General features: G+C 38.4%; 1 protein-coding gene across 19 annotated transcripts in view; it reads left to right on the top strand.

Moving 5' to 3' along the window:
• Positions 1-14,608, top strand: part of PLEKHA6 (pleckstrin homology domain containing A6) — a 1,822,600-nt gene that overhangs the window by 1,494,353 nt on the left and 313,639 nt on the right. For 11 of the 19 annotated variants that reach the window (XM_044076969.1, XM_044076965.1, XM_044076964.1 and 8 more), the window contains 2 exons: positions 2,941-2,994; positions 8,725-8,805. The exons of 4 other annotated variants lie outside the window; for them this stretch is intronic. In XM_044076969.1, the coding sequence (XP_043932904.1) occupies positions 2,941-2,994; positions 8,725-8,805 (135 nt within the window). The remainder of the gene's footprint in view (positions 1-2,940; positions 2,995-8,724; positions 8,806-14,608) is intronic. 4 more of the 19 variants (XM_044076978.1, XM_044076970.1, XM_044076980.1 and 1 more) reach the window with 2 other exon arrangements.

Raw genomic sequence — 14,608 nt, 5'->3', positions numbered from 1 at the left:
GCTCTTGCGATTAAAGAGGAAATGTTTATACCGGTCTTATTCGAAAGTGTACTAACAGCAAGTCTTTCATGGTGGTCTTCATTATGTATATGTGCTCAAAACTGTATAGTAAATGGCTGGTTTTAACAGAAACACAAATTCTGACAACTTGGGCTAACTGTCACCTAATCTGCCCATTTGCCTATCTGTTAGATTGTACTTAATCAACAGTCTGTTTCATTTTACCTCACCTACCTGCTGTCGACATGCACTCTTGAATGCTGTTACTGGTTTTCAGTATGCTACGTGTTCGTGGAGGTTCTGACAATTACTCAGAACTAAAGTAGGAAAAAATAGTTTAGAAAGGTAGTGAATAACAAATCAAATTGAAACACAGTAAGAAAATATAAACCTATCCGTCAGACAGATTTCATTAAACACCAAAATGGCTTAGAAAGAAATGTGAGAACTTTAAACTGCACTACTTACACAGTCCTGAGGCTGAACATATTTTTAGAAGACATTCTTATTTGTAAATTTACCCAAGAGTGAAGCGAGCAACATGTTTCATTCTCATTGGTATTGTGGTTTAAAACACATTACAAGTGCCAATTCATTTTCATGATATCCATTTAAACTAGGTTTAAGAGAAGAAGAAAAGTAATCTCTTACATGTACAGGATGAATTTATTCCAAGCCTCTAAAAAAATGGGCAGTGATTTTTACACTGTAATATGCATCATTCTTTTTCAAGTTAATCAACTCATTATGGGCACCTCTGCAGGAATAATTTACTGTGCCTCAGGCATTTGTCTTGCTTTTTGCAGTGGGAAAAGAATTGGATGTTTCACCATTAGTATGAAGTAATATTTAAGTGCCTGAGCAAGGTGATATTAAATAAACAGCAATCCACATTGCTCATTCCTGCAGTGATGGCTCATACTCATTTAAATTTATAGCTAAAAATGAAGAAAATTTAAATTCTTGTAGGAGAAAGCTTGTAACCATTCTATTTAATGCTTTTATTTTAAAGCTAACGGCACCATTCAAAAACCTAGTTCTAAAGAAACACGCCTCTAACGATATTGTCTGATAAATTCATTACTGCTATATCCACACACGTATTGTTTACCGATTACAACGCGGTAGCAGTTTCCTTCCTACATTTCTTCATTCTTTACATTGTTGATGGTACGTGACTCAGTCATGGCATCTTGAAAAGGTAATTATAAGGGATATTTTCTAGTTGGCATCCATTCGTTTTATGATGCTGTGATAAAAAGAGGAGCATTCATTCTCCCATCACTTCCAGTCATTTCTGTTTTACACTTGATGTTAGATAATGACATAGGCTGGGATTCAGCTATATAGCATGCTTTGAAAAAGGGTGGAGCACAGATCAATGCCTTTGAGATATATACATTCTTACCAGGCAGTATATTAAACACTGTGCAAATGTAGATGAGATAGAAAGCAGGAAAAAGGGACTGCTAATGCAAATCATAGATATCTCTATGGCATCTTGCAGTTTCCACAAATGTAGCACAACCTCCGGACTGCTGGAATATATATATATAAAGTAGTGTTCCCTTGCTGTTTCCTAATCCTGGTATCTTCAAGTCTAGTCACTAGCTGATGATCACAAACATGGATATGTGTTGCTAAGTGTATAACAGATATCACTATTAGTACCCAAAATCTGTTGTACAATGTCAGCAAATGCTATATGACCTAGTACTAGATGGTGCATGTATGTACGTGGTTGCATCTAAAGAGGGCAGGAGAAACCATGTTGTTGTTATGGCGTATGGCTGTTTGGGAAATTAAAAGGTTTGGGCCACCAAGCATTTGAGTGCCATTGCGTTTTTTGTTGGTGCTACCTCCTTTTCGCATACTTGTGCTTGAGATTACACAGGTATTGGAGACCACTATCTTTCTATATGCTTATAATGCCAGAATTTGTGCATTACTTTTGGGTGGAGTGGACAGTGTCCAACAAAGTGTAGGGCAGATTCCATGATAGGCAGACATGACATTTGTCTATTGTGTGAAGGGCAAATGAAGAGGTGAAATTAAAACCGTCCTCACCTTGAAGCAAACAGATAAGTAGAAATGGCAGAGATGAAGGCTAATAGCATGCAGGCTTGTACAATTTAAGTAGGAGAGTCCATGAATGATAATACCATACTTATGATATGCAGGGCATTTTTAGAGTTTCATCTAGAATTACTAAGCCTAACTCAGGTAGCCTTTTTTGAAGAAGTGATATTAACTTAGGAGAACAGATGCAATGCAGAATTCCCAAAATGTTAATAGAAGATCAGGATGTGTGTGTGTGTGTGTGTGTGTGTGTGTGTGTGTGTGTGTGTGTGTGTGTGTGTGTGTGTGTGTGTGTGTGTGTACGTGTACGTGTACACTGAATTGCTAGTGTCAGGTAGTACTGAAGACAAGATGGAACCCAAGGTAACTCAGATGAACTTCAGAAAATGTACTTTCACAGAGTGGATCCTGGGATTATAGAATGTTTTACATGAGATGCTTAGTGTAATTCAGTATGAGGGTGGCAGAGGGAGAAGAGAAAAGTTAGAGGGGGTGACTACTTGGGGTCTAGCTGCACAGCTTGAGTAGACTGTCATATCTATTCTCACTGGAATGTCCTTAAGTACTTTTATAACAATTTATATACTGTGGCCACTTTAAGACAACAGTGTAATGCCTTTCCCATGGCTGATATGGCCACCGTCAGGGTAACATGGTGTGGTTAAGAAGACAACATATACTGGGCATATGTTTAATGCTTGGGTAACATTTAGGCAGCTTACTTCGGCAGTTGTATGTTATGAGCATGCTTTGCAGATTTCTTGCTGTATTCTTTCCTGTTGCATTTCAACTGACAGCCTCTGGGTCTTCTTCTCTCTCTCTGTTCTACACTGCTGCTGCTTTATTCTGAGGCTTTGATAGGATGAACTCCTAGACCTTCAGTTGCAGAGAAACCTAGAATTCCTGGATCAACAGGTAGGTAGCAGCCACATGCTATGTATTGTATAAATGTTTAATTGCAGCATGGTTGACATTTTAATGCATGCTCCAAGTATATTACCTGCCATCATAGCTGGAACTCCTTTACTTCTTACATGCACCATAGGATTGTAAGGGCAGAGCAGTATTCATAACAGAATCTTAAGCTATATCTGGAATAAGATTTATGTTACTGGTACTGGAAATATTTTTTTTTCATGATCGTTGGTTCCAAAAGCATAAGCTTTGTACAATCTCTGAATAACTCATTTCTTTGAAGCAGTTCATACACTGGTCCTGTAATCCTTGAACATTAGCAGTGATGGTTATTGACATTACTAAGACTCTGTATTGTAAGAAAGTTTACTGAGATGTATTGTGCTTAGATACGCGATGAGTTGACAGGTGCGCATATTCTTGTATGCATTTATCCAGCAGTGACGTGAAACACTTATTTCGGTCACATGCAGTAAAGTGTCTAACTCTGGCTGTAAAATGGCACCAGTTATACATATTTATCCTGAGAATTTTATGGCTGTGAGAGTATTGTATGATAAAATTACAAGCGGAATTGGTTCTCCATTTACTAATATTTTACAATGTATAATGTGTTTCTTGTGTAGTACACACTGTCAAATGGATGAAGTTCCATCTTATTCCTGATAATTTTTTGGAGGGATCACCTATCTTAAGTGCTGCTTTTGGGGAAAAGTGTGTGTGTGTATATAGATACATGCTCACACACACGTATATTCATTTTTTTGTCATCACTTAAAAGACATGAGAGACTGCAAGTAGCTTATCAAACATTTTAAATGTCAGCAATTTATTTGTCGGCAAAAAAAGATGAGCCCACTGAAGTTGTAGTGCATAATGGTTTCTCTTAGTATCAGGTCTGTAAAGGTGACTAAGTTCTTGTAAGCTAAATGAGCTTTAAAGAGATAATTTGCTATTTCTGTAGTCAGTCTGCATAGACAGAAAGTTCCTCTTCCTCTTCATGGACTTTTGGTTTGTGTCAGCTATCGAAAGCTTGGCTGCAGCAGTTAGCCTAAAAGCCGTTGCTGTCATTCATTAATCTCAAAAATCTGTCGTGCCCTTCCAAGCCAACCCTTTACTCCTCTATTATCTCAAACTGGCCACCAGCCAAGAGAAATCACTTCTATAGGAGGAGCTGCTGATTCTCTTGAAAAAAGGTCATTGGTATGTTTACAAACCTCTCACTTCCTTCCACTGTTCAGAAAACACTCAGACATTGTGGAGGTAATAGTATTCTGGGACTACTTTCATCTTTCCCTTCATTTACAGAATGTTCAAAATGCCTGTTAGTCATATTAACTGCAGATAACCGTGTTTTTCATGAAGATTGCTCATTTATTGTACCTAGTGGACCTTTGCAAGTCATCATTTCTGGAGTTTTCCCCTCTTCAAATTTCCATATCCCCTTGTTCTGTCACATGATGTTAACATTACTTAACATATGTAGTGTGAAACGCCCTTGGACTACAAGCCAATGGATAACATGGTCAGGGTAGAAGTATACCCTTATAAACTGCCCTCGGACTACAAACCAATGGATAACATGGTCAGGGTAGAAGCATACCCTTGTAAACTGCCCTCGGACTACAAACCAATGGATAACATGGTCAGGGTAGAAGCATACCCTTATAAACTGCCCTCGGACTACAAACCAATGGATAACATGGTCAGTGTAGAAGCATACCCTTATAAACTGCCCTCGGACTACAAACCAGTGGATAACATGGTCAGTGTAGAAGCATACCGTTATAAACTGTCCTTGGACTACAAGCCAATGGATAACATGGTCAGGGTAGAAGCATACCGTTATAAATTGAACTTGGCCTACAAACCAATGGATAACATGGTCAGGGTAGAAGCATACCCTTATAAACTGCCCTTGGACTACAAACCAATGGATAACATGGTCAGTGTAGGAGCATACCCTTGTAAATTGCCTTCAGACTACAAAGCAGTAAGTAACATGGTCAGTGCTGGAGCATGCCCTTGTTGCTGACCATTCTGATGTATAGGGAGGTCTCCATGTCTTCCTAGACCCAGTCTCTACAAAAGCAGTCCTTATTTAGACAAATGCCAGTATTTTGTATTTCTAAACATTAGCAAAGTAGAACACAGCTGTGTCACATTTGTACAGATGTCATCCTTGAGGGCTACTTCCTTTCCATATTTTGACCAGGCATAACATACATTCTCAGCAGAACATGTTCTAATCTCATGAGTGCTCCTTGGCTTGAGTTGTGAAAAGTAAATACTAAAAACAAAGAAGATGATTTTTTTTTAAACTACAAGTTTTCCACCAGCTTTATTCCAACTTTAGTATTTACTCAACAACAATCTTATTTCTGTTGTAGGACTCTTATAGCTGGTATTTTCTGTTGTGATACATTCCTGCTGTATGGACCGTATGGTCATATTGGATTCTCTATACATTCCTCTTCTTTATATCATTCAAAAATTTCTTTTTTTCACATTCAGACACAGGGAATTGTGATATTCCTTGTCGCATCAAGTAGATAAGTTTCCCAGGTCCAGGTCTCTGTCTGATTTAATAATGTTAACTCTGAAATCAAACTTCTTACCACATGCATTTTCCATTAACTCATCTTTTGTTTTCCAAAAATCTATGCCTTGTTCCAGAAAAGATTATCAGTATACCTTAGCTACAGTCAACACTAGTAAATGTCGCTGGAGTAAAAAAGGTACAGAATGTGATTCAGTTGAGTGCTTTTGTTTAATTACAAGCTTCATCAAAACCTGTTAAACAGCTCAGAGATTCTTCAAGCAGTTTGCAGACTTCCCTTCATGTGACATGTGCTCAGACTGCAGCAGTTTGCCATCTGGTATTCTAGAATCTTAGATATGACCTCCTCCTGCCTTAAAACATAATGTACTACCTACAGGAGCTTTATGGTCCTGGTCCATGAAAATAGTTCTGTCTGTTTTTGGGCTGTCTTTCCCCTTTCTTATTCCCATATACTTTTCCTGAAGTGTTTTTTCAGGGGATTCTTCACACAACAGGTTGTATTCTTTTTTTTTTAAACAGGAAGCATTTATTGATTTATCACTTATAACATAAGCAGTCATACATTTATATAAATTAAAACAAGCCGTACTGACATATTTTCAGTTGCAAACATTATACCTCACATATAATCTTCTATACAGTCATTGTCACTCAACCATTACATAGCTCATTAAATTCCTGCCTTCCATTAAACGTCATTCCACCTCTAAAACATTTTTCTACATGTATTATTTCCACAGTTCCATTTTTTTCTATGTAATTTGCTCCAACCCTGTTCTAAAAATCCCATTTTCAGTTCTTTTATCACTGTTACTGTATTCGCTGATTCTAAATACAGTTGGTTTAGACACTGATTTTCATTTTCTAGTAATTGCTTTTTTGGAAACCACCACAATTAAAACTCAGTAAGGCCTTACTATGTCTAGGCAATTCTGATTCTACATCACAGCTCAAAATTACACCAATTTGCTCACCCAGTATTTCTGACAGAGTAGTCTGCATGGAATTTTTAGTCTAACTCATTAAAGTCCATATGTTACCATTTACTGCTTAGGTTGTATTCATTTTAGTCTGCCTTTGAATTTCTGACTACTTGTTAGCACAGCATTGGAAAACTGCCTTTAATGTCTCAGAAATTCATTCAATAGTTAGAGCCTTTTTCACAAATTCATACATCTCAACTGTCCAGATTTTTGCAGAATATCCAGATTTTTATTTCATATTTTGGGTCTGTTTCTCATAAAACATGTGATTTTTCTGACAAATTCCTGGGGGTAGAAGTCACTAAATAATGGAAGACATTTTAGTTTCAGACGTCATATCCTTCAGAAAATGCATGCTAACACAAAACCATTTATTCTAAATAACTATGTTAATAAGAGCAATATTGAAAGTCTGTCCCTAGTTTTGGGTCCTTGTCACTCCATTATGTTTTTTTGGTCTAGATTTCTTGCACTAAGAGTTTGAGGTATGTTCACAATATGGCCAATGAAGGGAATAGCTTCCTGTTTAATCCTTTTGGACTCTTACCTCATATCATTCTGGTTCTGTCTGTCTACTTTCCAAGCTTCTAGGAAGAGCACCGTTAACTAAAAGAAAATATTCTGTTTTTGTACTAACAACCAAGCATTATAGGAAGACAGGTCCACTATAATTTTGTGTCACAAATTTAGGCCAAATTGGTCTTCAGATTACTAATTTTCTAGACTATTTAGTATCTTCAGCACTGTTACTTTGTGATACTACAACATTTAGAGGGCTTAGTTTTAGTCCATGCTACCTCAGGAATATCTGTCCCTTTGGGGGAGACTAAACTGACCACAGTCCACAAGCAGCAGGACATTTACCTGTTAATTATCACCGCTTTCCAGATTACCTTTGGATACCATATCTATTTCAGAATGACAAAACAAAGTCCTTATTCTTCCTTGCCTACAGGTTTTCCACCAGCTTTATTCCAAACGTAACATTAGGTTAAGTGGTAAATATTTAATTCAAGAAAGATATAAGTTGTTTTAGTGATTATTAATTTTCCTTAGGTAGTCTTATTTCTTGCAGTCTAGTGCTACATGCTTTCCTTTTGACAAAGGTTGTGATCTTCTGACTTTTTTTTTCCCGGTGATTGACTAAGCTGAAAAGACAATGTTGTGTTTTTCCCCTTCTTACACAGGCAAGAAAAGAAATTTTGAGGTAATATCCAAAAACCTTTCTGTTTGCCATAGACAGTTGTTTGAGAGTTATGTAGCCACGATGTACTTAACAATTTATCTGCTTAGTAAGTGTTCTCCTTACTTAAACAGGCTCTCTAATGAACCTGAGGATTTTGTGATGGACACTTATATGCATCCAGAAATACTCAACTGCCAATAGCAGCTGCGGTTAAAATAACTGAAAATATAAATTTTCTTTGCAGAAGGGAAGACCCCACTGCACCCCCACACCCACTATACTTCAAGATTGCTATATCTCAGAGAAAAAGAGAAATTTCCCAGGATACTTCATTCGTTAAATAAAAATCCCAATGTTTGTATTAATAAAGGCTATCATTGCTTTGTTGTTGTTGAACATAAACCTGACATCCTCATAAGCACACAGGCGTTGGGATATGATATTTTTCATGTATTCCAGATTTGTCCAAAATTCCATTTCACAATGAGTATTAAAGTTTTATCCATTGCTGAAACTCTGTAATACTTAACTAATGGCAAACAAGAAGGTTTCTGGAATATCTCTTGTACCATTACTGAAACTCAATCTAAAAACAGTGTGGCATAAAACTCAATTCCTGTCGATCAGTACAATTTTAAGACTACTATCATTTATAAATATGGTGTTACCAAGTTGTGTTTTTGATTTTCAAGGGGTGAACGGATTAATTTAACTCTTAACATCAGACTGTTTTAGATTAGCACTAGGCAACAAAGTCTGAACACCTGAAAGGCTTAAAAATGTTTAATACGAACAATGGGGAACTGGAAACAAAGCCACTGTTAGGCTTGAAACCTTACACAGGATTTTTTTTCACTGCTTATATTATACATTATTCTGAACAAGGTATTATTTCTAAAGAATAGTTTTCTGTTGTGCAACAAAGTGATGTGTTTTTAGCGACAGACTACAATGTTAATTTGCAACTATGTCTATATCTTCCTCCTTGTCCAAAATAGATGAATGAGAGTGACAATTTCATCAACACGGTACACAGAATGGTAGAAACCTCTTCCCCCAGGGCTCACTTGTACATACAAGTAAGACCATTGGTCTCTTACATTTGTAGATAGTCATCATAGATTGTAGATGTCCACTGTTTCTCCTCATCTCATGTGTCTGAGGTGACTCTCTCTTGAGAATAGGTTGGTTAATGTAAGGTCAACCTCCTACATTGTTTTTTCTTGAAGTAAATACAGTCTCTGAATTACTGAATCTCAGAAAAACTAGCTGCAGTGAATGACTGGGAAAGTTTCTGACCATGTGCCACCAGGTGTGGTTAGTATAAGGCAAACCATAACTAACTACAGACTTGGCACATGCAGCTGTAATGTCAGTATGTCATTTTCCTTGTGTACCTGCAGTTTGTGAGTACATAAAAATGTAGTAAATGTTAATTGTATTTAAAGAACAACTTCTGTCCCTAATTGGCCTTCTTCACTGTGGCCAAATACACATCAAGATGTATGTGTTTGAACTTATGGACAGTTGGCCTTTAAATCTTTTATCCATGTGCATGACATCATTATCAGGGGTATTGCTGAGTTTGAGCCAGTCCTGGGTGCAAGGTCAGTACTCCATACTAAAAATTTGAAGATATAGCTGCACAACTTGTTTGAAAACTACTGGATTTCCACATGTTCCAGTAGCACCAGGCCAGAGTAGACATATCTGTATTTCACATTTATTAACAGGGCAAGACATTTGACATGAGAATATTGTTTACTCTTACTATGTCACAGAGTATTCAGATTTTAGAAAAAAAATATTTTGTTAACTCAACATAAATTTTCAAAATAATAAGGAAACAGACAGGAATATCAGTAATGTATATTTGGGGTTGGCTCAGATCAGTGGATGCAAAGGAAATAAGACTGAAAAGGGTGTTGGTTAGTGTGTGCACTCACATTTACATGGAGAGAACAGTCTACAGGGAAGGAAATTTCCAAGAAATAGAAAGATGTACTGAACCCTACAAAATCATGTCAGCTGTCAGTCACAGAAGCAGAAGCTCAGCACGAGGGAATGAAATGGCAATTATAAGGTTTATAGATCTGGGTCAAGTTGGTGGATCTGTCATCAAGGTTTGCATTAAGCAGAAAAATTGTGTTTCTGATGTTTTTTAAGGAGATTTCCTGTCTTATATGTAGTCACCCTATTGCTTCATCTGTGAGGGACTCCACTTTGGTAGGGATCCAAGTCTGGGATACACCCCCCTCTGCCACCTTCAACTAAGCTATTTCTCTGTTCAGCTCCTGCACACATGGGTGAACATCTCTTGTGCAGAGCATATTTTGATGTCATACAGCAGACTAGAAGAGCTGGCCTCACTTCCGCCAGCTACATCTATCCAATGTGAAAACAAAGAACAAAAAATTTAGAAGGTTATGTAAGTATGTAACATACCAGACTTCTAGGAACTCAAAACAGCATCCATTAAATAAAAGGGTTTTCCAGACACAATGAGGTAGCCAGGGTTGTAATTAACTAACAGTGGAAACAGTCACTGCCAGTAGTCAGCGAGCTGTATATAGCTATCATAGGTTCATAGGTAGGTACTAGGCTATTGGCCCAAGGGCCTATGTAAGCCTAGCCAACTAGGTTCCATGGCTTTCGCCACCCATGTAGAAGACTAGAAAAAGATTTGCTCAGCAATCGTCTACTCTTGTCTAAGTGAGGCAGAGGAAATGAGCAGCTCATCTGTCTTCTGGAACTTTTGAACTTTCTTTAAGTAAAACCTGAGCTAACAGTACAACACCAAGGTGGGAAGGGCTCTAGTTTAAGGTCAATTCATTCAGCAGGAAATTTGGTTTAGTCCTAAAGAACACCCAGTCTATCCTGGTGACCAAACAAGTATGGTTCCTTACAAAGGAAGTCCTGAAGTAGAAGTAATGGCCAAAAAGAATAGCATCTATCAGGAGATTAACTTTAAAGCTGCTGAACATAGAGGCTGGGATGTGGGGTGAGCAAGTCTGATACCCATGAAATTGAGGAAATGTTTTTTTTTCAAAAGAAGATGAAAATGTAATCCCTCCTTAAGGAACTGCTTGACTAGCCTGTGCTGGGTTACATTCCTTCATTTCTCAGGGACAATAGGCAGAAATGCCCAAACCAATACACACTGTCTAGAACAACTGTTACTGTGTCATACAAGTATCTCAAGTAGTTCGGAGTAACCAATGGCCTAACATAATAGCTCTTGTCTAAGAGGATAAAGGGAGGGCTGGGCTGACTAAGTAATTAGCACCCTTCCAGTCTTTTTAGGAATACTATGAAGCTCAGAGAACACTACGTCTTAAATTTGTTGGGTAGTAATCTTGTGTTAAATATAATAGTTCGTGAACAGTGCGCTTTAATGAAGAAAAAGCGCAGTGTGATAAACATCCATTACCTTTATGACATTAGTGAGTCCTGGAAGCTCATTTTCCTTTATACATTATTTATTGAATATTCCTAAAGTTTTTGATCTGTTTTATTATCAAATATGATACATAAACTTAACTCTCATCTCATGTCCAGGGCATGTGTATGTATATCTGCACACAAATGGAGAACCTCATATATTTAGTGTAGTATAACTGATGATCGGAGTGGTTTCGGTTATCTTGAATCCCTGCTTAGAATGGCCAGTGGAATCCAAGGGGTCCATACTACTCAACTGTCCCTGATTTTCTTGCTATTTTTGCTCCATTCTTTGCAAAAGGTCTGATTTTTTTCAGCTAACTCAGTAAAGTCAGACATTACTGAGCCACACTTATTGTTCAGAAAATGCATGTTGATGCAAAACCTGTTCTATCAACTTATAAATTGGAAGAATACTTAAACTACAGTCCCTGATGTTGTGCATTTCTCCCCTTAATTAATTTTTTGTTTTGTCTGTGATTCTTGAAGAAAGATGAGGGCTATGAAGGGTCCTCAAGGAGACATGCCCTGAGGTGTGGTCAGTTGTTTCCTCAGCCTGTGATTTTCAAGGGAAATGGCTCAAGTTCTACTGGTAAGCAGAGCCTTAGCCAGCTCATACTGAACTGGTGCCAGTCCCTGATGTTCCCCCTTTAGCTCTTCAAGAGAAGGGCAAACTTTAAAAAAAAAAATACTTCAGCAGCAGCTTACTGGAGAAAGTTGATTGGTGAGTTGGCTTCTACAGCAGCCAGTCCACACTCCTCTCACCCATTCACGTGAAAACCATAATGGGTTTTCGATACATAGAAAGGAATGCTGCAGGAAGTCTCTATCATGCCCCCAACACTATGCGCCAAGGATGGTTGTCTCTTTTGAGTCACCCCTGCTACACTACTGCGTGTAACCCTTCATGTGCTGCTGGAAAGCGAAGATTCCGGAACCACAGCTTTCCTCTTCACTGCTGCTGACAACAAGGATAAGCTTTGTTCTTAACTCCGTGGAATGTTTCATTTGGTATTTAATCCAATCCGTGGAATGTTTCATTTGGTATTTAATCCAATCCGTGGAATGTTTCATTTGGTATTTAATCCAATCCGTGGAATGTTTCATTTGGTATTTAATCCGAGGGCGTGGATGTTAGGTGTACAGGAGGGCAAACACCCACTATCAGCTTCCCCTTGTTCTGCTGCAGTGAGCAGAACAGGGGCAGGAGGCAGGACTACATTTTCCCATGAAGTAAACAGGCTCATCCCAGGGGTGTTCCACTTCAGTTTGACTGGATAGGGCTCCTTAAGCCTGTGCTCCAGGGAAGTAGCTGAGTGTGAGTCCACCAGAATGTCCCCCTCTCTCAATATGCAAACTGCTGAAAGGTGAAGCTTCTAGCTATGGTTTCCTGCACAGAGGATACAAGTGCTCTTCATTGTGTTTGCATGCTTTTGTACTGCACATCTCCTTGGGAGAGGTGCACTCTTACAACCTTTATGGCAACAGACCCTGCCTGTAGCTCCACCTGATACATGTATAGCCCTCTGTCTGGGAGGAAGGGTCCACTTCTCTTGAACACAAAGGCCGAGGTGGGCTACCCACCTTGTCAGTAAAATGTGGTTTAGCTGTAGAAAGTAAAGATCCAGACTTATACTGTTAGGACTCCTTTGCTCTAGGGCTTGGCCACAGGTGCCTGACACTAGAGGATCTGGGCCGGCATGAGTAAATGATAACTACCATTGGCACCTCACTGTCTACTGCATCATCTGCATACTGAGGCATAATAAATGCACTTTCAAGATATCACTGCCTAGGCTCACCACTTCATTTTCATTTAGGCTGCTAAGTTCATGCATTCCTTGGCTATCTCTGTGGCAGGAATGGCCAACTAAATATTTTAACTCTGCCATGATGAAGGTACTCCTCTTGAGAAAGATTCAGAGAAAACTTCTCCAAGGTTATTAAGAACCCCATCACCTGCAACTGTGGACATATCCAAGCTGGGCATTCTCCTGGGAGTCCCTCAATGTGGCTGTCTGGAGCCAGTCATCCAGAAAAGGGAACCCACAAGGGTCTTTTTCCAAAAAGGCTTCTACTACAATGACTAGAAACTTGATAAACACTCCTGATGCACAGCAGAGACCATACAGTTGTGGTGCACTATAGTGGTGCCCATTCACATTTACATGAAGGAGCCTTCTTCACAGCCCCACAGACACTGATGTGCAGGAAGACATCTGTCATGTCCAGTAATGCTAGCCATTTTTCGGTGTCAGCAAGGAAGTGTCTATAAGAGTCTCACCATCTGAAACTTGACATACCAAAGTTATCTGTGAAGTCTTTGAAGTCCACTGTTGGATGGAAGACTGTTCTCTTCTTACAAATAAAGGAAAAAAAATATTGTATTAGATTGCTAATCTTGTTTCAAAGGAGGGACAATGCCTATGGACTCTTTGAAGACTAGAGTTAGGCCTGTCTAAAGAGCCCTATTGAGGTGACTTGGTCTTTTATGAGAGTAGGACTCAAGATCTAAGATATGGTCAGTTATGATCATGCCCAGACCTTACTGGTTCCTGGTAATAGAACTCATTCACTCCAATGGAGCTCAGGAAGTTTGCACTGTAACTTTCAATGGGCGGAGCCTAAGCCTTTTGACAGAATCAAATTATGTCCTCTCATTTCAAACAAATGTTCATATCTCTGGAACCATAGGGGTTATGAAAGAAGTATAAATGGCAAACTCTTCAGCGCAAGCTATTTTTGTGGTGGAAGTATTCTTTAGTTTCTAGGTCTTAAACTGAATTTTATAAGTCACAGTAACTATTACATTTGCAATATTTTGTAAACAACTTACAATATCTCAACAACCACTCAAGTTCCACATCTACTATCAATTGCATTTTATTCATCTAACTGAGAACTTTTGTATGAGGCTAAGGAGTTCTGTCTGTGTTACTTGGTTGTTGAGATATTTAGAAAAATGTGAAAACTATATCTGTATAAATTAATATCATAAACACAACAGTTAATATCTATTTACCTGCACTAGACAGAGGTCAAATATTAATGCACATGAGTTTGCTATTGGTTGATCTTTAAGATGAAATCTTTTAAAACCTTGTACATAACATGGTTTTGGAATTATTGATGCAAATATGAATAAGCAATATTTCATGCCTAGAGGCGTCGGTAGGAGTTAACTGCAGATGCACCTGGAGGCGTCACTCAGATGTAATGAGATGCCAGAGTGCATTGAAAAAATGTTTATCCAGTGGAAAATTTTGGATTATTAGTCAGGAATATTGTTGCTGAACCAGCAGATATGCCCCTCTCTGGGAATTTAGGTAGTACAGCTGGCGGATGTAAAAAAATGTTTGTTTGGGAGCCCCTCCTTAGTCTTCAGTAGAGTTTCCAATTTGCTAACTGGCCTGCCTAGTCTGGAAAAAAAAGTGCTTAGTG

The sequence above is a fragment of the Protopterus annectens genome, chromosome 7.part0, assembly GCF_019279795.1.
Source record: "Protopterus annectens isolate FY-2018-M chromosome 7.part0, PAN1.0, whole genome shotgun sequence".
In the NCBI taxonomy this organism is placed as follows: Eukaryota; Metazoa; Chordata; order Ceratodontiformes; family Protopteridae; genus Protopterus; species Protopterus annectens.
The sequence above is the reverse complement of the archived record's forward strand: the minus strand, read 5'-3'. Positions and strand labels throughout refer to the sequence as shown.